This window comes from Girardinichthys multiradiatus, chromosome 2 (assembly GCF_021462225.1).
Source record: "Girardinichthys multiradiatus isolate DD_20200921_A chromosome 2, DD_fGirMul_XY1, whole genome shotgun sequence".
Lineage (NCBI taxonomy): Eukaryota > Metazoa > Chordata > Actinopteri > Cyprinodontiformes > Goodeidae > Girardinichthys > Girardinichthys multiradiatus.
This window is the reverse complement of record NC_061795.1, coordinates 26,462,025-26,488,841: the sequence shown is the minus strand read 5'-3', so window position 1 is coordinate 26,488,841 and position 26,817 is coordinate 26,462,025. Positions and strand designations below refer to the sequence as shown.

Genomic DNA, 26,817 nt, shown 5'->3' with positions numbered 1-26,817 from the left:
CATTTTAAGAAAGATACCCTTATCAGACATGATTTAGGCACACACACACACAACACTCGCACAGAGACTCAAGGCTTCCCCACCTCCCTCTCCCTGCCTCTCATCACTACATTATCCTAAATGAACTGTCCGAGGGGCTTTAGCTCTCTGAGCTCAGTGCTGCAGAAGTCTGGGAGAATGAGAGAATGTGCAAGCTAGTCTGGGAAATGATGAAAGGAAGTGTCTGGTAATGACCAAGGCCCTGCCTCTCCACATCTCTGCTTGATCCCCAAATGTTTTCAGAATCCTTGTGGCACCTTCACAACACCTCTGTAAAAGATCTCCTGAAGGAATGAAGAAGTTAGCAAAACCACTTCAGCCCACAAAGCTCGCATCAACAGTGCAAGCCAATACTGTCGAGATCCCAACACTCATTTTCCCCCGTGGTGATGTGCAAGCCTCCCATTAGTCTACGAAGCCCGAACTCTGGGCTGAGATGTTTTTGTGTTGTGTGTCAGTGCTTCCTGTGTATTACTCGGCTCGCCTAAAAAACACTGGAAGAGATGTGAGGGTGGGGGTAAAACACTCTGGAGAATTGCATCCCATTCTGTTTTTCTTCTCTCTTCTTTTTCTTTATACAAGAGATGTCTCTTCTCAGTTAAAAGGCTCTGTTTCTCAACACCATTTCAATGAGCTGACAGCCCGACTGTGAGGTGTTGAAATTGGCAAAAAACATTGTCAGCGCACAGTGTTGTGGTGCCAGTGAACTCCAAAAGTACAACATGAAAGAGGGGATTTTATTTATTATTTTTATTTTGCGATGTTGGATGGTATTTTACTGACATCGCCACGCTTTTACTCATCACTGACTTCACCCGAGAAGATGAATAATTTGCAAATGGGCAAACATGCTTTGTTTGTTGTATACTCTGACTGTATTTGCTTTGGATCACATAGTGATGTTTTGTTTTTGCAGTTAAATGAGCACAAATGGATTACCAGTGCGAAGCTTTTGTAATAGTGGATCATTATTTTTTACAAACTTCTTGCATATTATTCTACAATCACCAGCCGCTATATTAGTTACACCTTGCTGGTATCTAATTGGACCCCATTTTGTGTTCTCATTGTGTAAATTTCAACAAGGGATCAGAAACACTAACAGATTTTTGTCCACACTAACATAGTGCCATCACCCAATATCTGCAGATTTATCGGCTGCACATCAGTTCATTGCACCACATCCAATCCATTGCAACTTTATTTATAAAGCACTTTAAACAACCAGCACAGAACCAAAGTACAGTTAAATAAGTAAAAAAACACATTAAAACACACAATGAACTAGTAAACAGACCTATATTAAAATAATATAAAACAGCATAAAAATTAACTAAAAACAACTAATATAAAACTGACCTAAAACCAATATCTCACAGGGTATCAAATGTTAATGTAAAAACAATGGTTTTCAGCAGAAATTTAAAACACACAGAGATAACACCTAATTTCCAATAGCAGATCATTCCACAATTTCCACAACCCAAAAGTGCTTTCCTGAATCGGGATCTGGTGGCTGTGGAGGCCGCTGGACCACAGTGAACATATTGCCATGTTCAAGAAACCAGTTTCAAAGGATTTGAGTTTTGTGACATGGTGCATTATCCTGCTGGAAATAACCATCAGAATATTATATTTGGTAGGCTTAAGTATTTTAGTTTCCATGTATTAAAATAAAACAATTTTTTTGGTCACTTGGATGGACCGTTCCTTTCCTTTATGCCCACAACAAACAGAGTATAGCTTTCTAACAAAGATCAGAAAGCTCATAGAGTGCTATGGGTTTATTCAGTATAATGGAAAAGAAAAAATTAATTAGGTACTAGGGGTTTCTCCTGTAATCAGTGGGTTGCCAGTTCCCACGCTCTGTCCTTCTCAGTTGTGTCCTTTGGCAAGACACTTCAACCCCTTGCCAGCTGATGGTGGTCAGAGGGACCAGTAACACCGATTGTATGGCATCCTTACTTCTGTCAGTCTTCCCCAGGGCAGCTGTGTCTACATTGTAGCTCAACCCTGTCAGTGTGTGAATGTGTGTATGAATGGGTGAATGGCTGATTATAGTGTAAGTGCAAGAGTCCTTGGACTTCATAAAGAGCTATAGTTATGGTTGAGGTGCAAACACACCCTCTATTTCTGCTACCTGTATGACCCCCTCTCTTTTCCAATGGTTATAATCAATCTGACAGAGAGAGGTATCCCAATCGTTGTGGTTTTTAGTATAACAATGGCCATCAGTGGGTTCTAGATGGACAAACTGTCTACATTTAAGGCTAGGCTTAAAACTTTCCTTTTTAATAAAGCTTATAGTTAGAGTGGCTTAGGTTATCCTGAGCTATCTCTGTAGTTATGCTGCTATAGGCTTAGGCTGCTGGAGGACATAATGACCACTTTCACCCTCTTCGCTACATTCTCACACTACTCTCCAATTTTACATTATTTGCTGTTATTTCAGCTTTTAACTTTGTTCTCTCTCTTTTCTCTTCCTAGAAGCTACACCTGGCCTGACTCTGTGTCTACCTGTGACACCTTTCTGGAGAGGGGCATCGTCCAAGCTTCTGCTGGCAACAACTCAATGCTCACCCTCTACCGATGCTTGACTGAGCTTTTACTGTAACTAATTATATGTGCTCTCTTTCAGACTCTAACCTTGAAAACTGGCTCAGAGTTTATCTGTTCTTTCTTTCTAGGTGAAACGACTAAAGGAGCTACATCCATTAACATTTACTTTTCCTTCCCATAGAAAATACTCCTGGATCAGTGCTTCTTTGCTCTCTTTGTGTCTCTGTTCTGTTCTCTCTAACCCCCAGTCGGTCGTGGCAGATGGCCGCTGACACTGAGCCTGGTTCTGCTGGAAGTTTCTTCCTGTTAAAAGGGAGTTTTTCCTCTCCACTGTCACTACATGCATGCTCAGTATGAGGGATTGCTGCAAAGTCAACGCCAGTGACTGTCCACTGTCTCTACAAGCTCATCCAGTAGGAGTGACTGCTACAAGTCACTGACTGGATGCAATCTGCTGGGTTTCCTTAGATAGAAAAACCTTTTATCCAATTCGAATAAATAACTGAATCTGACTGCACTGTTCAATGGTTAGGATTAATTGGAATGTATGTACATGACTTTGTAAAGTGCCTTGAGATGACATGTGTTGTGAATTGGCGTTATATAAATAAATTGAATTGAATTGAATTGAATTATACAAGTTTGCCATATTGGAATTTCAGCCCAATTTGAGCAACTGGTCTCTTTTTATCACAACAAACCAGTTTGGCCATTCTACTTTGACCTCTGACATCAAGAAAGCATTTTCTTCCACATGACTACTGTTCAATAGATACATCTTTTGTCTTTAATCATTTTAATCATCATCATATTATCTTTGTTTTATTCATCATCAGTTTCTGAAAAACTCTGGCATAAATCATGCCGCATTCAAAGTCACTTGAATCCTCTTTCTTCCGCATGCTGATGTTTGTTATGAGCTGTCTTCACCACCTCTACATGCCTAAAGATATTAGGTTGCTGCCATGTGATTGGTTCATTCTTTTCTTGCATCACACAAGAATTAAACAGGTGTACCTAAGAAAGTGGCTGGTAAATGTGAAAAAAAAAGTTTCCTCATAAGCATCTTGAGTGAGTGCATTTTGTATCTTATATTGCGTTACACCAACAGTTTTGCTGCCTTGCTGCAGTGTAGCATGAGTTCATCTAAGCAGGCAGTTAGCTAAGCTCAGCTGATTAATAAATAACCATGCCACGGTCTTGGATCACCGCACCTTTAATGCGCTCAGACTCCTCGCCTTGTTCCTGTTGCATCCGCTGTTTATTCCGCTCAGCATTGTAAATGCAGGGGAGGGGCGGGGTCCTGCTCTGTCTATCAGCATGTCGTGGGTATGTCTCAGCATGTAGTCATCAAATCCCGCTGTGGCATGAGCTCCCCTCATACTGCCGTATTTGTCTCTCCACATGGCCAAACGCAATTGGACGTGAGCTCCCCGTGGCTCAGTCACCCCCACCTCTCTTCCCCCTTATATTTTTCCCTTTCTGTCCTCCCCTCCCTTTGCTTGTCTAAATTATGTAAGTGCAGGGGAAGCAGTGGAGAGGTGCACAGTACAGGCCCAACACTAACCAGGGTTGTGAGCAGCACATGCAAGTCTACCATCCCGCCTGTCATGCCTTGTAGTGTGGTTAACCCACGCTGTCTGTAATCCAAATACATTTTTAACCAGGGGTTTCCACGGTAGCTGGACCAGCCATGGTGGAGAACATGGGGTTAGAAGGTTCAGCTCACTAAATATTATAAACTAACATCGATAAATGTGTTGTCTGTGTTCTGTGTAGCCATGCAGGGAAATTCTTCCTCTAGCTCTGGGCTTTAGACCTTCTCATAAAATAACAGAGTTGCACTTTAAAACCCAGACCTCAAAAAAGATGAACAGTGAAGACCAAAAACACCGAAATACAAAAGATAGATTGATCTTCGCTCAAAAGCTTTTCTATCTACATTGTATTTCATATGGAACATTTAAATAGATGCTTAAGAAGAATATTTTATTATGGCAAAGCTGTGCATCAAGCATCCTAACTTGCATTTTGCTCCAGTGTTTCCTCTGAATGTTTGTCTTTTGAATATCCCTCTTGTTCTATAAACCTGATCTATACTATTGAGCTTGAATCTGAAACAGTGAATGTTTTACTTTATCTCTGTTTGGCTTTTGCATTCTTTTTTCCTTTGCACTAACACCTACAGCTAGTAATGTAAGCTGAAACATGAAGATTATGCAACAAGTACTGCAGGTTTTTGCCAAACAATTATTAAAATTGTACATAATTAGAACAAAGCACTTCTAGTAATTATCACTTCTCAAAGGTAAACAGCAGCTCCACAAACATGTTTGTTGCATTATTATTTTGGTTTTACCTGCTAAAAACACTTACTTTCAATCTTATTGCCATCCTGTTACATAATTCTGGATTAAATATGACAACATAGTTTATAACACCATTGTTTTCTTGTTGTTTTCAAGAGCTCTCAGGTGGATACAGTGGTATGAACAAGTTTACATACATTTACCTTGAGCATAAATTTCATAGCTTTGTAGCCTTTTAGGATGTGTTTTGAAATTCTTATATGGTGGGCTTGAATTATAACAGAATAAAACAACTTGATTTAATGAAACAAACAAGAATTGGATGCACAAGTTTAAATTTGTTCTGAATTTTATCTATTCCACACAAACACAGACACTTAAGTATACCTCAGCCATTGTCTTTTGGTAGACAAAAGCAAAATGATCTCAAAACAAGCCCCACAATTAAAAGTAAACAACTGAATGTGGAATATTAAATGTGACAAAGAAAACCAAAGTCCACAGGAGTGCACAATCTAAATATATGCTGGATTTTTTTGTAATCCACGCCCAGTGAAAATTATGCACCCTAAATACCCTTATCCTTGTTTTTAAAAGTTATTAAAGTTGTCTGTTGTGTAAGCATTCCAACCTGAAAAAAAGACTTCTCAAAGGAGCAAAATTATTGACATTAATGCTTACGCAATACTATGCAGACTTTTCATTGGCACTCTATGTCACAACAGCTGCAATTCAGGTGTCAGATACAAGCGTTGGATGAAGTCCAAAATCCACGCTGCAGCCGTTAACCAGTTTTAACAGTTGCTCCGTTGTATCTCTGTAGATTGAAAGAGAGGTCAGTGGCATTTATGTCTTTCTGCTCATCCCTGTGGTCTGCTACACGGCATGAGAAGCTAAGTATGTCCTATCTGCCAGCCAGTAATCAATAGGCGCTCTTCACGCAGTGCTGAGTTTGTCTGGCCTCTGACGAGTAATTAAAGAGCACGCTTCCTGCACACAGTCATAATGACTAATGTTGTTTAAAGCAATGTCTCTTGCGGACAAATCAATACTTCCGATTTCTCTCTCTTCTCATTTGCACTCTCCGTCCGCCTTTTCTATTTTTGTTGTGTTTATAAAGGCAAACATCATTCTCCTTAGTGCTTATAGGTCACCGTGTCAGTGTGCCATGGCAGTGATGCTTACAAATTTTGAAACTATAGAGAGAAAAAAACAAGTAAACAAACAAAGTTACTTATGTGCCTATAAAAGCCTGACAGTAATGGGCTAATTTGTCATACATTTATATTTGGTGATAATTTGTTCTCAAAGGTAAAAATGCTAATGACTAAAAATAAATAGCATGTATCAGTTTGGGCTGCCAGCTCTATTTCCTGGAACAGAAGAAACAACAGTAGAAGAGAATTAGAATGTGTGGAAATGATGCATGTGTGAGTAACAGCTATGCACACCTCTCTACCATATTAAATTCTCATAATTGAATAAAACATGGACGTGCTCTGAACATCCCCTGAAATGGAAATGGTAGTCACTAAAGCATAGAAAGAGCACTCGGTAAAGAACTGCAAATGAATAAGTGATGAGGAACAAACGAAGTGTGCTATGGGAGAACAAGGGAGTGATTTACTCTTTAACAATACTCGAGATGGAGGTGAGTTAACAGTATAGAAAAATAAATAGTTTTAAAGCAATGTTATTTTAAAGTGACTTATCAAAGTCCCTGTTGTTTTTTAGTTCCAGATTTTCTGAAGATGTCTGATATACATGACTAAGAAAAATAACTCAGCTGAACGTGTTTTAGTTTCACTCACAATCAGAAGGAAGGAAGGAGGAGAGAGGAGGAAGGAAAGCTGGGAAAGGAGCTACTCTCTGAAATATCCTGAAGACTCTTGGCAGCATTAGTGAAAGGCCTGGGAGGTTAGGAAACATCAAATCAATGCATTGTAATGTGAATTGACTGCTGACTTTGATCATCTGCCTTGGGAGTGCTTTAGCATTGAGTGCTGTCATACTGGCTTGGTTAAGCTAATATGGCATGGGTCTGAAATGGAGCGAAGAAGATGGGTTCGAAGGAGAGTGGGAAAAATGGAATCTATGGCGCCTGACTGTCACGAGGGAATAATGGGTATATTAAAATTCTATGGGTTCTTGGTAAATGGCCTAGTGTAGATGTTACATATGGTTGAATATAATCGCAGATTAGAAATGTGACAGCAAAATTTCATATTATGATTATTGTGTGCAGGTTCATTATAGTTGTATAAAAATGTGTTGAGATATGCAAAAAGCATCCATCACAAACAAAAATAGTATCAATATGATTTAGTAGAAGTGAAAAAATTAAATGCTCCCTTCTATCCCCACTTCATACCTTGTGTTTTGTAAATTTTTTATTACCTTTCTATTAAATACCTGTAAGCAAACAATTGCATACTTATGTACAAAAAAACAATGTATGAAGTTTTTTTTTTTTTTTTGCATTGTACTTTAGTATGAATTATAGAGCGATAAATTGTAATAAAAATACTTTCTCATTACATATATATTTGAATAGATTTTAACAGCAATTTAAATAACCTTATCTTATACAATTGATTTTGGTTCTGATCCACATTTTGCCAGTTTACAGATGATTACATCATAAAAATAACAACTCTAAGTGACATTTTACTGTTAGATATTATTTATTGGAGTTATATAACCACATTCTCTTGTAGCAGTCTATCAGTGGGTCATAGAAAATTACTTTAAATCATTGGATACCATTGCAGCTACGAAACAACAACTTGATCCATAGTTGGTATGACGTGTCCCCCAGTAGACTGTAGACAGCACCATTTCATCCCCCACAAGTGAGTTATAAAAAGGGCAAAACTGCAATCTTACAGGCCAAGCCATCATCAACCAGCAAAATGTAGCAGTGGTACGAGTAGTAGTAGTATTCTGTTGCTGTTTTTAATTGTAAGAACTTGTGGTGAGCTTGAGACCATAGGTCTCAGTGAGCATTGGAAAGCAAAGAACCAAAAACAATGATATAACTTCTAAATGAGCAAAATTTGCAGATACATTTTTATTGTATTTTTTATAATTCCAATGAAATAAACACAGACTGCATACAAGAGAAATTTGTGCAGGTTTGAAGGAAATTGTATTTCAGGATTTTGACAAAACAGACACTCATCAAACTGTTTCAACAAAAGGCCTTGTATTATTATATTCTTCACCTATGGCTGAGCATAAGGAGATTCTTAGGTAATGTCAGTAGCCCAGTAAATTTGACTAGATGTAAGAAGTTAAGCAGACATGCTGAAGGCTGTATAGATTCAGATAAAAGTCAGCTTACTTAACATTACCTTCACAGCAGCTAACTCATGTTGTTTCCTTCTGAATATAGTCAAGAACAAAAATTCATTCCTTGTGCCACTACAAAGTCCAAAACATAACTACATTTAAGACTTGCTGCTCTTTAGGGGTTGAAATATCCCCGCTTTACTTTCACTGTCTTCCACTTACATCTTCTGAGGTGCTGCGTTTGATGGACAATGAAAAAAACACAGAGTTTCGAGTACGGTACGGTAACCAAAAAATGTTTTTGATTTTGAAGCAATATTAAAAGCAGTCAGAAATTTTACTGCACCGTTTAGTCAAAACCGTCCAAATAATTCTCAGCAGACATATTCTTTGTTTTTCCAATTTAAACTACAGTGGTCACAAGGAAATATTTTTTATACAATTCAGAGTCAACTGCATTGCTGTGAGTGCAGTAACTTCTCTACTGGGGCCCCCCTCCAAAATGAAGGGTTAGCCCCGCTTAGTGTCAAAAGTTGCTGATACCCCAGCTCTGAAAGTAGAAATGCTCTTAAGCCTTTCTCATATAATGGAGTGGCCGGTCTAATCTTGCCCTCTCTGAGTGAGAGCAGGTAAGGAGAAGAGTGTTTACCACAGTGCTCTGACCCTTTGCTTTTGCACGGTAGCATTCAGATTACAGTGCAGTGCAACAGAGGTGTCCCATTCAAGAATCTTAGGAAGATATTGCTTCCACAACAAGTACACTGTGTGTAGTTTTTGTTTGAGCCAATGCTTGTTTCAAACATAAGTGATTTTCAATGTGACATGGTTGTTGATGCCAGATGGGCTCTTCTGACTGTTTCATGGTATTTTTAACAACCAGCCCAATGTGTTGGGTTTGCAAAAAATTGACAGTTGAAAGAAAAATACCTAGTTAGCTGCAGTTGTGTAAACGTAAATGTCTTGTTATTCATTCAGAGGTTAGAGAGTAGAAAAGACAGTAGCTGAAACAACTACCATCTCTGAACACACAGCATGTCAAACCTTGAAGCACACAGGCTACAGCAGCTGAAGACTACATCAATTACCAAACTCAGCTAAGAAAAGGAAACTGACCTCCACAGTCACCAGATCATAATCCAAAAGAGCACCTTTGAAATGTAGCAGAAGATGTGCAGCCAGACAACATATCAGTAGCAGATGCTTGATGCTATCATGTCAATATGGAACAACATTTCTGAGATATGTTTCCAACACCTTGTTGAATCTATATCACAAATAATTAAAGCACTTCTAAAGGCATAAGGGAAGTCCAACCCCCTCGCATCAAGGTGTACCTAATAAAGTGGCAAGTGAGGATGTGTGTAAACTGATAAAGCCTGGCTGAGAGAGCTCAGACAAAGAGCCTGACAGACAAATGCTGTGTGGTTAAATCGCTGTGACAAAGAAAATACGAGGGAAAGGGAGATTCCTTGAGTCAAGCCGGTGCAGCAGAGAAAAGCCCAAAACCTCTTGTCACTGTAGTGAAAGAATAGCAAGACGACCCATAGGTATTGAGCTGCTAGGTGCATCTCCTAACAAGCTGACTGTTCAAAGGGTTTTTAGTGCTCTAGAGAACATGAAAGGCATGTTTAAAAATTTAAAAGCCCGATCTGTTCCAGTGCTGTGGAGCGGCAGAGTTGAAGCAGATTTTTACGTCGCCAAAATTCCCTGGTTGCTTGCTTTGTAAATTAATTAAGATGTTTATGACAGCTGCTTGCACCTAATGGAATGCTTATAGAGTATGCTATTAATTATTACTGCCGGCCAACGTTGCAACCTTTTATATTGCTGAGAATGTATGGCTGTGGTTGCAATATAGCTGTAGTCCCAGAGTCCACTCCTCTCTTTGTGGCATTAGCCTGTCTATACATATGATGGAAATGGCCATATTTTATGCATCCTAGGTGTTCACCTACATCACAGTCCCCAAAGCTATAGGAAATTTGTATAAAAATGCATAGATTATGTACATGAATATTCCAGTTTTTAAATGCATTTAAATGCATTTCCAAAGCTTACAGTTTGTATTCTTTACATTAAATAAACAGGCTGTGTGTTTTCTTACTAGTCCAGTTATTTCTGCATAGCATTTGTACTGTGAACTGTAACTGACCCTACGAACCTCACTTCAGCAGTTTTCTTCCCTGCTGCTAACTTGGCTTCTGACTGAAAAATACTGCACGCTTTTAGCACAAAATAAACAGAAACCAACTCAAGTCTGAGTGTGCAAATACTAGTATGTTTAACTTCTTTTCAATACAACTTCTTCCCATACATTTTTATGGCCTCAGTGACAACAGTAAGATTTGCAGCATCAGGATACTTTTTGGAAACAAATGAAAATGCTAATCTTGCATGCTCTTTAAACAGTTTAATTGGAGGTTTGTTTTTCAAAGCCAGAGAAGTCTTGAAGAGTCTTTAAGAGTTTGGTTCTTCAGCTCATCGTATACCGTATTATATCACTGCACTGTTTCCTGCCATGCAGATCATGGGAATTTCAATCTTTCCTTTATAGAACAAACCAAATTCTGTGGGTAAATCTACATAGCAAAGCACAAAATCTGCATTTTTTCTGGCTTTACCAAGATAATACTAAAGCACCTGCTACACTGCTCTTAATTATTCTGAATGAATGTTTTTTGTCTTAATTTCAGAAAATATCTCCACCCATACAATAAGTAGGAATGAACAAAAAAATCATGGATGACATTACTTGCAACCAAAACAATTTGTTGATCAGCTTTTCTTTGATGCTTTTTACCAGTTCCTTTAAATCATCCATTTTTTATCGAGTTAAATGTCAACTGGGTCCTGATCAACTGAGCAAGATTTAGAAAAGGTAGTAAAACTGGCTTCATTGACATTATCTTCTCTAGAGCAGAGGGCAATAGTGGACCTCTAGACAGCAATGCCATTGTCTCTGCAAGTGTCAGTTTGCCACTTTGAATAGCAGTTAAAGGAAACCTCCAGTTTAATGTGAATGAGAGGTTCAAACATGCCTCAAAAAGATTTGTTTTAAATATCCATAAAGGTGTCAACTGGGCCAAAGATGTTGCTAAAACATGTTATTTATATAGATATGTACTTTTATTGGAGTATTTTGGAAACTCGCTGACCAATGTACACAAAAAAAAGACTTTCTTTTAATCCTTTCTGTTATTAAACTAATTTTTATACCTTTTTCCCTAGTCATTTGAAGGGTGTTGAATATGTAACTATGTGAAACTCTGTCATCACTACTAAAATCAAAATATATTGTATTATAGTGCTAAGGCTGTTATACATTTTTTAAGACTTCTTCTTCTATTTAACTAGTTGTTCCTTTGCTTTTGCCTAATCTCTCTATCCTGTTGCAAACAATTTTGCCTGCTACAATCTGTAGCCTTGCATGTAGGCATAAATGATAAAGCACCAAAAGCATATTTCATCTCTTGACATTTATTTGAATGGCTGGTAGAAATGATGTTGGTTTCAAAGGCTCTCAATTTTATTTCCTAACATTTTTACAAAGACGAGCACACAGACTTTGTTGGTTATATGTAAATTTGAGCATCTACACAGGAGCTCAGGCTGGTGTCAAGTTACCCTGAAGTCAGTTGGACAAATACAAGGCACAGCTCAACTCCCACATTGTAGCATGTAGTGTAGATTTTTATCTCTCTATCCCCTCAGAAGTGAGGCATCATGTCGCTGCTCTGCAGAGCTTCATCCTGGGTTATCCTCTGATTAGATTCACATTGAGATGCAGCGGGGAGGGAGGAGGCAACAAACTGAGGCACCCTCCACCTGCACCGCAAGGGCCAACATGTGAAATATGTGTTCAGTCTTTCATCAACCTATTTAGCTGCTGCACATTGGGCATCCTCACATACAAAGTCCTCTGTTGTTGAGCTTTGAGAAAGAGGGAGGAAACTGTGATCTGTGTTGTATTAACCATGGTCCAGTTCAGTGGCTGTCTCGTTATCACATGTAATTACAGGGTATTTGTGCTTCGAGCAGAGGAGTGGTTCCACTGATAAACTCCCTGCTAATAGGACTACCTTTGATCTAGATAGAGCATGGGGGGGGCTTACAAAACTTGCAGGTTTTAATTATGAAATACATGAAAAATAGATGCTGCGCATAGTGCCGACCACGGCTGTGCTGAATCACAGTATTAGTGCATTTGCTGGTTTGCCTCTGCCTTTCCTTCACTTATAACTTCCAGTGCATAAAGTGCCTCCATCTCAGACTCTCTGATTCAGTTCGTTAATGCAGAGAAGCAAAACCGACAAGTCTGTGATATTAATTAGTGGACTGACAGACATGTAATTCATCTCCGAGGAAGTTTTCATTACATGCGAGGCTTCAGAGGGGCAGTTTGCCTTATTGGCAAGTGCTTAGACCAGACCTAATGGGGCTGCAGCTCCCTCCCTTCTGAGCAATTACAGCCAAGTCCTTATCAGCTGAGCCACGAGTCCACTGTTATGGGACCTTTACTTCCAACACACTCTCATACAGTTATCCTTCCCCATAGACCCTTGTTCATTAGGCAAGTGTTCTGTGCTGTAGTCTGTTGCATGGGATTTGAGACAGTATGAGTGGTGATAATGACAGGTTCCCTGCATTTTTTTGAGTCAGCCTTTAAAGTAGGGATATTAGCTAATATTAGTTTGTCATCAAAGCAAGCTCTTGTCCACTTTTGCCCTTAGTGATTATAAACCAGGAAAGAAGACTGTCAAAAAGTACTTACGCTCATCTAATTCTTAAATGTACACCTCAGTTCTTGAAATAATATGAAAAACTTGAACAAGAAAAATAATATAATATACAAACATAAACAAAAGCATTGACCACTGTGGTTTCCTGAAGTAAATGTGCTGTACATTATTGTTCGCTCATTTGCTGTTATAAAATACAGAGGACAAAAATCAGGCAAACCTTAGATCTCTTTTGGGCTTTTCTAGTTTACTGATTTTCATGATCATTACCTTTTCCATGAATATTTAAATAAGGGGGTGTCATTGACTAACTATTTTCCTTCATATTCAGGAACTTCATTTTTTTTTTTAAACCCTGAACTTCTGCTTTCAGCTGTCTGTGGAGTTGAAGGTAGAAAACAATCCTATCAAAATAATGTTTTCCAGTTTTAAACAATTTATGTTAGGATATTGTTCACTATCTGTTTCTTCACAGAAACAACCACAGCCAGGATCTGAAGGACCCATGTCCAAGTCACAGAAACCCAACTATTTTGACTTTTTACCTAGTCACATAATACAATTGCAGAGACCACACTTCTTTTAGTTTTTCTTGTTTTGTATCTCTGCACATACACATTACAGTTATAAGCAATAATAAGTATTAATAGCATTGATGGACTTTTGGCAGTTTTACAATGGAGTGAGTTCTTAGCTCCCAGCCAAGCGAACCTGTGCAGCAGTTTCTTACCAATAACAATTGTAGTTATCAGTGTTCCCTGTGGTACAATTAAAATCCCGTCAGAGTCTTAACTCTGCCTCCCAGCAATTCCTGCTGTTTTTTGCCCCTCCTGAGCCACGTCAATTTCTCTGCTGCTCTGTATAACTCACGAGCCCACATAGTAGCACAGTGGACCCACCTGGAGACTCCAAAGCCCAGCAATGTAGATTTGTGTCTGGACGGATGTTGATCATAAACCTTGGGATCATTTGTAAGGGCCAGAGGTGCATTTGACATGAAGCCTCGAGACAGTTGGGACTCCTATGATTTTAGGGTCACCCTGATAATGTCACTCTTCCATTGGGACCCTCAACCTTTCTGTCTCTGCCTTGCAAGTGCATGTTTAGTTGTATTCTTTCCGGACCTTTCTTCTTTTATCTTCTCAAAGACAGTTGTGGTGTCCTCTAAAACTAATTTGGATGTATATCTTCCATTTGCAGACAATTCCATAGTGATGCATTGGAGTAACCTGTGGAGTCTCAGAGTGGGTGCTTTTAGTTAAAACCAATTAGAAATGACCAGAAATAACAGCGCCTGGAGACAAAGAAGTCATTTTTCTTTGAGCATCCCCAGAGAGTTGGCCTCTCCATGGATTACGTGTTTTAGTATATTAGGGGGCAGCTGATTAGAATCATTGTGCTTTTTTAATCATTACATTTTTGCATCTCTAGTTTATAGTCGCATAATAGCTAGTGCTAAGTGTGTCACAGCAAAATGGAGAATTTGTTTCAAAAACTGTGCATAAAGGCTGGCTTTTAGAAGAAGTGCCAAAGAACAGAAATAGGGTCCTTTCACCTATTGAATTATTATGTCTTTTTATGATCTGAGCATCAATGCAAAACCAACTTCTGTCATGGTGAATTAGATTTTTCTGTGTTTAAGAGTCAGATTTGTACTTTATTACATTTCTTGTATATGTAGCACCATAAAAATGGACCTGCCCTTTCTGGAACTTTGAGATGCAGGAAGAAACTTCCTCCTGTTTAAGCAGCAACATATGTAATATATGGCTGAGTTATTTTTTGTCCTATGGAGGACAGAGTCCAACCAACCAGACAACTTGTATGTTTTTGTGGGACAAAGGTGGGCATAGTCCATGCTGAAAGTGACAGCACAATTATGCCTGAGTTTAGCAAGTTCTTTCATCTGCCTGTTATTCTAATGCACAACATTTCAAACAGATCTACTTTTAAACAGCAGCTGTTGCTACAGAAAAAATCTACATCCGTACAAGTAGAAGCAGAGAAAGAACACAGGGGAAGTATATCCCTTATATATAGATATCCACATAGATATTTATTGGTGACCAGCTTGACTGACCCTCATAGCAGAAATATAAAAGTCCAGTTTTTTCCCAATTAGTGATCACAGAATGCTCAGTGTTGCCAGGTGTTTGGTGTGGATTCTGTCACTAGGAAGAGAAGATTCAGAATTAGCTATTTTCAGAAAAGTGTTTAGAACCAAACTCAGAGAAGGCACAGAGATAAAATAAGCTGTTTGAAAGGAAATTCTATTTTCTACAACATGTTGAGACATGTCTGCAGTCTGTTTAAGCTGTAACACAGTGAGAGAGAGCAAGACTTACAGCAGATAATCCTAATATATGAGGATGTGCATGTCAGGCATAAAGAACAGGACATGTCCCAGCAGACTTAAACCTGCGATTAGATTAAAACTGTTATATTTTGAGTATGTTGAAAAACGGTGAACCACACTCAATAGGCAGTGCATATTGAAAAGCAGACATTTTAAACATTTTATTTGAATCAATACAACAAAAGTGTACTGCATAGAGTGGTTCAAACTAGAGCTTCTGCAGCATATCTTTCTGACAGGAATACTTTGGTTATAAGAGTATTCTGTATTTCTAGTTGCAGTCTCTATGGCACTCCATGGAAATTGGGACAATTTAATTAGCGATTTTGTTCTTTTTACAAACTTTCCCTATTAGGGACAGTTGGATAGCAAAGGAGCGACACATTAACCTGTACCTGACCTACATGGGTACACTTTGATTAGCTTAAAACCAGAGGTGGGTCCTCACCTCTGGTTTTAGATGTCTCTATGCAAGAACAGACCAGAAACAAGTAGCTCCTCGCCAAATTCTGTAAAATGTTGCTAACAAAGCATTCACTTATATTAGGCGTGAGAAAGAAAATATCCAAAACATTCTGAAAACAACCTTCAAGGACAAAATTTGTCAACTAAACAAAGCTATTATGAAATGGTCCTTCCCATTATTCTTCACAGCCATTAGATCTTAAGCAGATGTTAGCATCTCTACTGCCGTGTTGGCTATTTGAATAATTGGTCTTTCCAAAATGGGGGACATTGGCACAGTCTGGCATACAAAATCATTCATTACTGTCTGAATTTTCTACTTTCTAATCGTAGAGGCCTTATTAACCAATTAACCGTGGCGCAAGTGTAAAGTTAGCATTCCCAAGGCCTGTTTTAGTGACCCATAACTCAAGTTGGTGTGTAGCCAGTCCCTCACTGGATCCACACTGGTTCTTCCCTGAATTGGCTCTGGTTATGTCCTTGTGCGCAGTGGGCGTGTAGCGATGGCATGTGGAGCAAGCGGCGAGAAGCAAGCCTTCCCTGTCTCCCCAGACTGAGCAGTGAATGAGGATAAGTGAGGAGCGCCAGTCAATGAATCAAGCAGCAGGAAGGGAGCAGCCAGGGGGGAGTGTGACGTCCCCACAGGAGAGGCCTCGCATTAGGAACTTCCTCGTCTGTGTGTTTCTGGCACAGGTTAAATGGATCGCTCCCATTAGCGCGCTGAGAGGACAGCTCCATTATATGAAGGAGACTGTAACTTTGAATGTCACGGTGCAGCAACCCCAGAGCACGCATCGTCTACCAGGGAGGCAGGGTGACAATAACCATCCATGATAATCATTCCCTGTCAGGCTTTAAGAAACCTGAAATTATGACGTACAGCCTGCCATGGACCTCAGACTTCATTACAGCGCTGTCACTTTGAGGCGTCTGAGATGGTATTGCGCTTCACAACCGGCTGCAGTAGTGTGACTGCCAAACCTCACTCTGACTCTCCTCCAGTCTAAGTGGCATGTTTACAGGATGTGTGCCCCCCCCTGTAGCTGGATGTGGTACAGGTTAACCTCCAGTTGCCTGCATAGTACTTCTCTTCCTTCATGTCTCATGAGAACACTTGCTGAATTGTTCACACATGCAGGAGAAAATATAACTGATCAAAGGCAATGCAGTGACAACTAGCCCTGCCTCCACTGTGACAAAATGGTAATGTAGAGTTTAGTATTCAGTTTCAACTTCATAAAGACTGAATGCAGGTTTGTCTTTTGACTCACTATGCTATTAGTGCCCAGGATGTACATATATTTACAGGAGGCATTTCTCAAGATATAAACATGTTGACGACAGCTTGTTTGTCAGCCAAGGAGAGCTTCACCTCTAGAATGACCTCTGAACCTGCCATCCAGCAGAGAAGACACGAGTTGGCAGGCGTCGCCAATGTCAGTGCCCAGAGCAGACTCCTTCTTTCTCACCGCCTGACTCATTCATTGGCTTTTGTGGCCCTCTCTGTTTGACACCTCCAATCACGGAAATCTAAATGACACATAGAGGTTAAGGATGGCCTTCCTACCACGCCTCCTGTTTCTTCAAACCTGCATGGCAACAGGCTAGATGGGATTAGGTGCAGAAATACAATGCTGTAAACATTCTGCCTCCTGGAACCGTGGTTCTTAAACTGCGGTACCAGAACCATGTGGAACGTGGGCTAAATTTAGTAGTGCTCAGAGGAAATTGTAGCATTCATTATGTGGACGTCCACCTCAGTGAACAAGCAACAAATGCTGGTGGTTTAATATACTGTGTTGTCTTTACCTCAGACCTTAGATCTTGGAATGATATCAAACTAAATTTTAACTGTGTTCCAATTCCAAGTTTAAAAATCAGTGAAGGTTGCTAATTGATACGCTAACAAATAAAAGGTAACTATTTTCTGGCATGTTGTACTTTTAAAACTCTCACGAAAGAAGGTTCTATAGTACTGCTTGTGTGTGAAAGTATGCTGCACCAGCAGGTTGTGATAATGTTGACATTAAACACAGCAAAATCTAAAAGAAGATAACGACATGCATGTCTAAAGCAGTGCCTTGCTAGAGATTCTCCCAAAACAATATTTTCTTTGACTCTATTACACTTAATTTCCTTAACTTACATTTTATGTGTTTATAAAAAAACAAAATGTCACTTGTAAAATAACCCTTAAAATAGCTCCACTATTGCTGAGGCATTTTTTTAATTTTCCAACAAGAAAAAATATTCCTAAAAAACGTTCAGCTAAACTTTAGTTTGCATGTGGATGGAAGCTGCAAACTCTGAAAAACAAAGCTTGTTTTGCAAAATATACAGGTTAGTCTGCGCAGGCAAGGTAGCCATATCAAATTTTAATGGTGGAATTAGTAAGAAACAAATGACTTTCCCGCTAAGAATTCAGCATTCTTGGAACTTTTGTTGATTTCTTTAACCTCAAACATACCAAATTTTTACTTTTGAGTAAAACTGAAATGAGCAGCACAGTATCATTCAACCAATTATGCAATATCTGTGGATGAGAAATCAACCTTTCCTTTATTTTTGGAAGGGTTTATGAAATAATATGGCAAACTGACAAAGTGATAGTCCTGTTGTACTACTGTTGTAAAATGTCTGTCAAGATTAAAGTACTTGGGGGTGCTGCCTGTCGTAGCTGTAGAGCAGGCACCTCATATACAGTATGGAGACTCTCAGTGCTTGATGCAGACCTAGTGGTTAGAACAGGAGGTTTGTGTTCCAGGTTTGTGTTCCAGAGGGGACACAAGGGGGGGACACAAGGGGCCAGGTTCGTATCCCACAGATTACCACTCTGGGTCCCTGAGCAAGACCCTTAGCCCCAGATTGCTCCCCGGGCGCCGCACAATGGCAGCCCACTGCTCCCTGTAAGGGATGGATTAAATGCAGAGGACAAATTTCGTTGTAATGTACATGTGCAATGACCAATAAAGATGATGATGATATGTCTTGCAAAAGGATTTGAAGAGTTAAATACAAGTAATGTTCATGTTTGCATGTTTTTCATCATATTTTCAACCATCTTTTTATTTACATTTTATTTAAAAAATTAGGCTATTGAGGTTATGGTTACCACGCAGATTATAGTTGAAAAGTGAACATTCAACTGAATGAGTCACTGCCTGACAGGTAGGAGCAAGAGACTGCAGCGTGGTCTGTGTGGCTAACGATGGGCAGGAACATTTGCACTGTACACGCCCTCACACAACTGCTGTTCATTTCCTCAGCGATAAAAACATTTCACAAAGCAAACAGATTTTAACATCTGTAAGAGTTTCTGGGTTCTTAAATCAAACATATTTTTTTTTCTTTTTTTTTTTTTTGCACATTGTTTATATTTGCAATACATTATGCTCTTTTTTTTAAACGGTTTGCTTAGGATGTCCTTTTCTTGAGTTTGTAAGAGGCCTGCAAAAGAAAATCCAGGAAAAGGCAGCCTATTTCAGTGTCATGCAGTTACCACTGAGCACACCAGCTGTGGTCTAAGAAAATGTTTTACCTCGAAACAGAAACAGTTACAGATTGTTTTTCTCCTGTCTTGTTTTGCAGCACCTCAACTCGGCTTGTCTTTAATCCAGCATCAGATCAAACTGACTTCCATGTCATTTGACTAAAGTGTTGATTTAAGTTTACTTTTTCTTTGCATAAAACCACAGCTGAACCAAGCTGAAGCTTTTTGCCCTGAGCACAAGAACAATGCTGGAGCTACATCACAGACCGCCAGCCCCTAGGTGTTTGCCCCCCACCCCCTCTTTCTGCTTAGTGGAGTTGATATCATTTGTAGGTTTGTGTATGTCTATAAAAGACTGAAGGGCTTATTTGTTTTCCCCATCGTTGCTCTTTGACTCGTTTCCCCCTCAAACATGTTTGATGCATTGTTATCTCCGGCCAGACGCCTTTTTTATTTCCTTTTCCTTCTTCTGCAAGTTATTGAATCATGTCAACTTGCCGTCCCCCGAGTTTCAAGCGCAAGCTGTAGAAAAATTAGCCATTGCTTCCGCATGACAAGTGGGATCTATTAGTGTGCTCTCTGTCCTGCATAGCATGAGCGTGCAATGGGGCCGTGGGGAACCTCAGCTGGCTCTGTGTTTGTCTGTGCCAGGCTCTTGGGGCGTTAGACCAATGTTTCCGACAGGACGAACCACAGTGAAATCCAAAGGAGCTGCTCAATTGGTTGACTCCCAACGACATTGTACATATATTTTAAGTTTTTTTCTTTAATTTTAAATTATGTAACACTGACAGATAGTTACTATCAAGTTACCTGGCTTTTTAAAAAAAAAGGTTATGTTTACGTGTGCTTTCAGATACAATTTTTATGCACTTATCTTTTTATTTTATTTACTAGACACTACCTGTTTAGATTGTAGGATTTACCGACACCAAGGTCAAAGTGTCATCATTCCCCTTAGGGCCTCAAGATTACTCATTCGCTCTGGCCCAATCATTACTCAGCAGATTAGTATTCCAAATGTTGTTTGTTTTTATATTTAAATTTCCTTCTCTGCCTGCAAGACATAGAGTCACAGCCACCTTCTGATATTTTTTGATGAAGTAAAACCTTATGTGAGAAACTAGCCAGCACACATACAGGGCCTTGCAGAAGTATTCATACCTCTTGAAGATTTCCCCTATTTGGTCAGGTTGCAACAATAAACTAAAATGCATTGTATTGGGATTTTATCTGGTGGACGAATGAAATGTATTGGCTCATTGTAATGCTGAAGGAAAATAATGTGTTGTTTTAAACATTTTGGTTACAAATAAATATCTGAAAAGTGTTGCATATATTTTGTTCAGTCCCCTTTATTCCGATCTTTATAAATCAAATCTAGTGCCACCAATTGCATTCAGAGGTCACCCAGTTATTAATCACATGCCACCTATGTCCAAATTGTTCTCAATAAATGTGGCTGTTCTTTAAAAGCCTTGGGTGTATTACAGAACAGGACCATGAATCCAAGGAACACACCAGACAGATCAGGGGTAAAGTTGTGGAGGAGGAGAACATTGTTCAGAGAAGCAGCTAAGCCATCTGTGGAAACTCTGGAGGAGCTGTAGAGAACTGCAGAACCAGCCAACAGGACATCTATTAGGCATGCACGCCACCAATCAGGCGTTTCCAGTACAGTGCTGAACGAAGGCCATAGGATGTGCTGTTTGAAGTTTGCCAAAGTCATGTAGGGGCCACAGTAAACATGTGGTAGAAGGGGTTCTGGTCAGATAGGCCTAAAATAATCTTAGGAGAAGACCTGCTAGAGGCTGCAAAAGACTTGAGACTGGGGTTAAAGTTCACCTTCTAGAGTTTATTTTTAAAAATCCCTTTCCTTCTTTCAAACAATAGTGCTCTACTTTGTGTTGCTCTGTCAAATAAATTTAAAATTTCAGGACATAATGAGATAAAATAAAATAAAAAATCAACAGAGCTATTTAAAATTGATTTTTGTTGCTTTTGTATTGGCGGCTGTAGGTTTAAATATCATTTTGTCTCATCTTTGCAGGTATCTCCGTAACAAAGAAGACACACACTTGTAAGTACAATCATTTTTTTCTTCCATTAAAAATCTAAGGTGCTTGGGATATAGCTTTATAAAAAACTCATCATTAAATGTTGAAAATGTTTCTTGTCTCATATAGACAGGTGATACAGCCACTGTATTTGTATCTCAGCTGCTGCTTTTGTCATTTTTGCCTGACACAGAACTTTCCTTTCTTATATCCAATCTGCTCTCACCCCTTTGTATTTCTCCTGTTCCGTACTGGAAAGAATATGATAACCCCAGAGAGGAAATTAAAGTGCTGTGCAGTCTTGTGACTTGCTAGATAATCATGCACATTTGAAGCAGACATTGTGGTGAAGCGTCTATTTGTTTTCTGCAAGGCCTTGCAGCTGAACAACAAGGATGTGGTGTTGTGAGGTGGTTTGTAACCTCTGAGGCTGCACTAACTACCCGAATTCTCTATTCTACAATATAGATAATATCTGAAAAAATTGAAAGATGTCAGGACAGGCGCTGACACGTGTCTCTAATCTAACATGCAAGGTTTCTGCGTGCTCTACAGTAATACTGTGGTGCTCAGCCTTTCAATTTCACTCTGCACGTTAAGAATTGATGAGAAGCCAAACCTGCAGGAATCAATAATCTCCTGGAGATTTGTACTATATTTTGACACGTGTGAAGTGCAATTGAAAACGCATGTAAATACACGTTTTTTTGTGGGGCTGTTCTGCAGTGTCTGTGTATGCAGCTAAAAGACTTATCTGTGTGTTCGTATCCCTCTGTGTGGATGGAAGAAACCAGCCCTGAAGGCTATTCTTTTGCTCTGATCACTCTGATGAAACTTGTGGAGAGGGGGAAGCCAGAGGGGCTTTTTGTAAGAGCGGTCTGAGTGTTTTAGATTGTGAGCGTAAAACACCCTAGCTCTGTGTTACATCAGACAACGGGGCAAAGGATATGGTCTTCAATGCTAGACAGCTCTACCTTGCTCAGACAGTGCCGTCAAAATAGCAGGATGATTGTGCGTTAAGCTATTTGCTTGTCTGGAGGAGCTACAATAATTTATTTATATATGTGTGAATGTGTGTTTGGGTCAAGATATCTTTAATGTTGAGAGGAAAACACATTTTGACCCGCAGTTCCCTTATCCCACCAACCTAATTAGTGTTACTCTAAGCACCTCTACACAGAGAGGGAAAAAAAAGAGGGACCAAAATCAAAGAGCATGATTTAGGAGTGTTGGGTTTAAAAGCCCTGGGCTGAAACTGGACTTAACTGTCTCATTTCAGTTAGAAATATTCAAATCTTAACTGTGTGAGGAAATCAAAGTAAATCCCCTTAACAAGTAGTTGGTTGCTCTGCCTCACAGACAGGAAGCGGCTGTAGCGCCTCATCAGGGTTGTGTGCTCAGAAGGAGTTAAAGGGCCAGTTAATGGTCATTGAGGTTGTAAAGGGGGAGCCTGGTGATTATATGGCTTGTGGAGTAGTAATGAGGGAGATGTCCCTTCCCTGCACGGTTATAGCCAGTCTGCGGACCTATTTCTGTTCTTGGAGAGAAAACATTGGCTTACATGATTTGCTGATTTGTGCTAACACTAATATGAGCTTGGCTGTCTTGCTTGCTTGTTTGTATCTGCAGTGCTTTGTAAAAGTATTCAAGTATTCATTCCCCTGGAATGAATACTTGAATTCTCCTGTTTTGTTGGGATTTTATGTGACAGACAAACCATGATTGGTGCATAACTATAAATTGAAAGTAGTTTTCAAATAATCTTACAAATACAAACTGTGGTGTATGTTTGTAATCAGCCCCTCTTTGTCAATACTTTGTAGGACCATGTTTTTTCCAGTTACAGCTGCAAATTTTAAGGTTATATCTCTACCAGCTTTGCACATCGAAAGACTCACATTTTTGTTTTTTCCTCAATGCATGATAACTCAAGCAAAGTCAGATTCTGAATTGAATTTAGGTCTTGACTTTGACTGGGCCATTGTAGTATAAATATGCTTTGCTATAAACCATTCCCTTGTACTTCTAACTGCATGACCTGCTAGAAGAGGCACCTTCACACCAATCTCAAGTCTTTTAAGGCTTTTAACTGGGTTTCTTTCAGGATTTCCCTGTATTTACCTCAGTCAATTTTCCCATCAAATCTGACCAGCTTACATGCCCGTGCTGAAGAAAAGGATCCCCGCAGAATGATGCTGCCAACCTCATGTATCATGGTGACGATGGTGTGTTTAGTGTGATTTGTGGTGTTGGTTTTCCTCCATGCATAGCATTATAGATGTAGGTCCAAAAAGTAAAAATTTGGTATTATCAGAATCAGAATCAGAATCAGAAAAGCTTTATTGCCAAGTACGTTTTTGGACATACAAGGAATTTGTTTTGGCGTAGTCGGTGCAGGACCGACTGCGGTCAGAACAGGACACCTTTTTGTCTCTTTCTGTAACGTCTCTTTGGTTTCTTCTTTGCAGTCTTCCACAAAGATTAGATATGTGGAGTCCATGATTTGAAGTTGTACTGTCAACATTGTTTCCCACCAGAGTGTTGGTGCTTATAGCTTCTCAAGAGCTACCACCAGCCTCTTGGCTGTTTTTAATTAATTCCCAGGTTCCTCGGTTTATGTTCACTACCAAGAGGTAGGTTTGCAGTTGTGCATTGCTCCTCCTATTTTCAAGTGATGGACTGAACATAGCTCTCTGAGAGGTTCAAAGCTTGGGATATTTTTTTAGAACCTAACCCAGCTTTAACCTTCACCACAACTTTCTCCCTGACCTGTCTGCTGTGTCCCTTGTTCTTCATTATGCTGTTTGTTACCTATGAGCCCTCTACAGAACAGTACTAAGATGAAATTGCACACAAGTGGACTGTATTTAGCAATCAAGTGACCTCTGAAGGGAATTGATTGGACTAGAATTTATTTTGGGTATCAGAGTAGAATGGTCTGAATACAAAAGCATGCCACAGTTTTCAGATTTTCAATTGTAAAAAACTTTAAAAATCATGTTGGTGTAAGATTCTATTAAAATACATCAAACCTTGTGTGTGTAACACAAGAAAATATTAAACAATTTGGTAAGTATGAATCAATTTGCATGGCACTCTATATGAAAGTATGGATTTCTGTGTGTGTGTGTGTGTGTGCGTGTGTGTGTGTGTGTGTGTGTGTGTGTGTGTGTGTGTGTGCGTGTGTGTGCGTGTGTGTGTGTGTGTGTGTGTGTGTGTGTGTGTATATGTGTGTGTGTGTGTGTGTGGGTTGGTGGGTGGGTGGGTGGGTGTGTGGACTGTGTGTGTGTGTGTGTGTGTTTTTAAGAGTTCTCCCCAGTCCAACCTAAACCACAGGGATGGGTCGTGTCTCGCCGACTCTCCACTCTGCCTGAGTGATCAAACTGCTGGAAGCTCCCTGCCAGTCCCCTCATCAATATAAATTACAGGGGCAGCTGTTCACTGGCAGCCTCTTCTCCTCTCCTTCCCTCTCCTCCATCTACCCAAATTCACTAATCATTGAGCCATCAGAAGGTGAAGAGTCCTAGATGAAAACAGATACTTATTCTTGCTCCAGTGGCTGTAATGCCCACTTTTTATGCAGTCTTTATGTAGATAGCCGTCCTTGATATTACTTGAGACACTCATTTGTCTCCCCTTCTTTCATTTTTCCCTACTGAAAATGGGGTAACCCCTCTCCAAAGTTTTTCTAACCACAATTAATTCTCATCAAAAAGTCAGCTGTGGTTTTCCTGAACACTTCCTTGGCAGTTTTACCACATTATCTGTTATATGGACTCGTTTCTGTCAAAACAGCCTGAGCCTAAAAGACATGAGAGCAAAAATAATTAAATTTTACCTGCTGATCTTTTTTCTTTTTTCTCTGCCTTTGATGGTGGACACCAGATACTCCCCATCACCATCTTCTACCTCATCAGGGCCGTGTTTTCTGTGAGATGAGTTTCTGTTTGGACCTGTTGGTGTGGAGCGAAGGCTCAGATGCAGTGCCTGATTACACTGAGATTAGACGTCTCACCTCTAATCTCCCATCAGCAGTCTGGGACTCTGTCTCACTGCTCGTATTGCAGAAAACTAGCCAACACACACACACACACCCATATTATGTCTTTCTATCTTTACAAGGACTTTGCATTGACTTTCATTTATTTTCCATATGTTTCTATGGCCTAACCCTTACCCTGACCCTAATCCTAACCATACATACCTAACCCTAAATTTAACCTAAACCCAACTCACACCTTAGTCCTAAACCTAACCCAAAACCAGCACTTCCTCCAATGTATTCAGGACCATAAAGAGCAGTGGGTCCTCACAACATAGTATAGTTGGGAACAATGGGCCTTACACTGTAACAAATGCTAGAACACACACACACACACACATACACATATGCACGTCATGTAGCCAGAATGCTCTGTGTCGAGCAGAGCAGATCGCCTGATTACGTAACCCTCTCAACGTCCTACAGCTGCATATGTACATTATGCTGATTTTTGACTGTTTCAAGAAAAATACAGAAACTAAGATTCATATTTGTAGAGGTGTACTGATCAGAGTATGTCACATTTATTTGCCCTTTATAAGGTATCCATTTGAATACTTAAATATTGAAAATGTCTATCCCCGATTATTAATGCAGGTTATAAGAAGATTTTTTTTTTCTTTTGTGACATTTTTATAATTGGCTTTTACTTACATGTAGAAAATCAAGGTTAACAATGTGACCATATGTGGTTATTTTGCTCATTCTTTGCAAATCAAAAAAAAGGATTTAGTAGAATATATAAGAAACATACCAACTTTATTTATAAAGTGCTATAAAAAAATACCACAGCTGAAACAAAGTGCTGCACATACCTCCAAACTATTAACATACATTAAAAGAAACGGCATGCAGAAATATGGCATAAGAACGATAAAAGATTAAACACTATAAAAACCAATAACGTTAAAAGCCAAAGAATAAAAATGGGTGTTAAGACGAGTTTTAAAAGTAGGCAGTAAAGGAGCCTCTCTCAAAATTAAGGATCAGCAATAGAGAAAGCCCTGCCCTCTCTGAGTTTCTCCTAGACCTTGGTACCTGCAGGAGCTGCTGTTCGGCCCAGAAGGGAAGCAGGGAGGAAGAAACTCAGAGAGGTACGGTGGGGCAAGGTAATTCAAACACATAAAAACGACAAATAAGAATTTTAAAACGAACTCTAAAAGGCAACCAGTGGAGTAAAGCCAGAACAGGGGTGATGTGTTCTGTTTTGGAGGACCCGTTTAAGAGACGTACAGAAGCATTTTGAACAACCTGCAGATGAGAGATCAAGGACAGACTCAACCCAAATAAAGTTAAAGGAAAATCTTTGAATATTATACGTTGTCACCATCTTAACTGTCACCGTACACGTTCTTGAGAACATCCTCTGCATGCTCCATCTCTTAGCAGAGGGACCTGTAATGCTAATGCCTGGGGTATAAAAGTTGTAGACAATTGAATAAAAAGTCAGGGTCTGCCACATCATTTGTC

General features: G+C 39.5%; 1 protein-coding gene across 1 annotated transcript in view; it reads left to right on the top strand.

Annotated features, from left to right (window-relative positions):
* roraa (RAR-related orphan receptor A, paralog a) overlaps positions 1–26,817 on the top strand; it is a 279,737-nt gene that overhangs the window by 163,361 nt on the left and 89,559 nt on the right. The window contains exon 2 of the mRNA XM_047385191.1: positions 21,299–21,328. Coding sequence (XP_047241147.1) covers positions 21,299–21,328 — 30 coding nt within the window. The remainder of the gene's footprint in view (positions 1–21,298; positions 21,329–26,817) is intronic.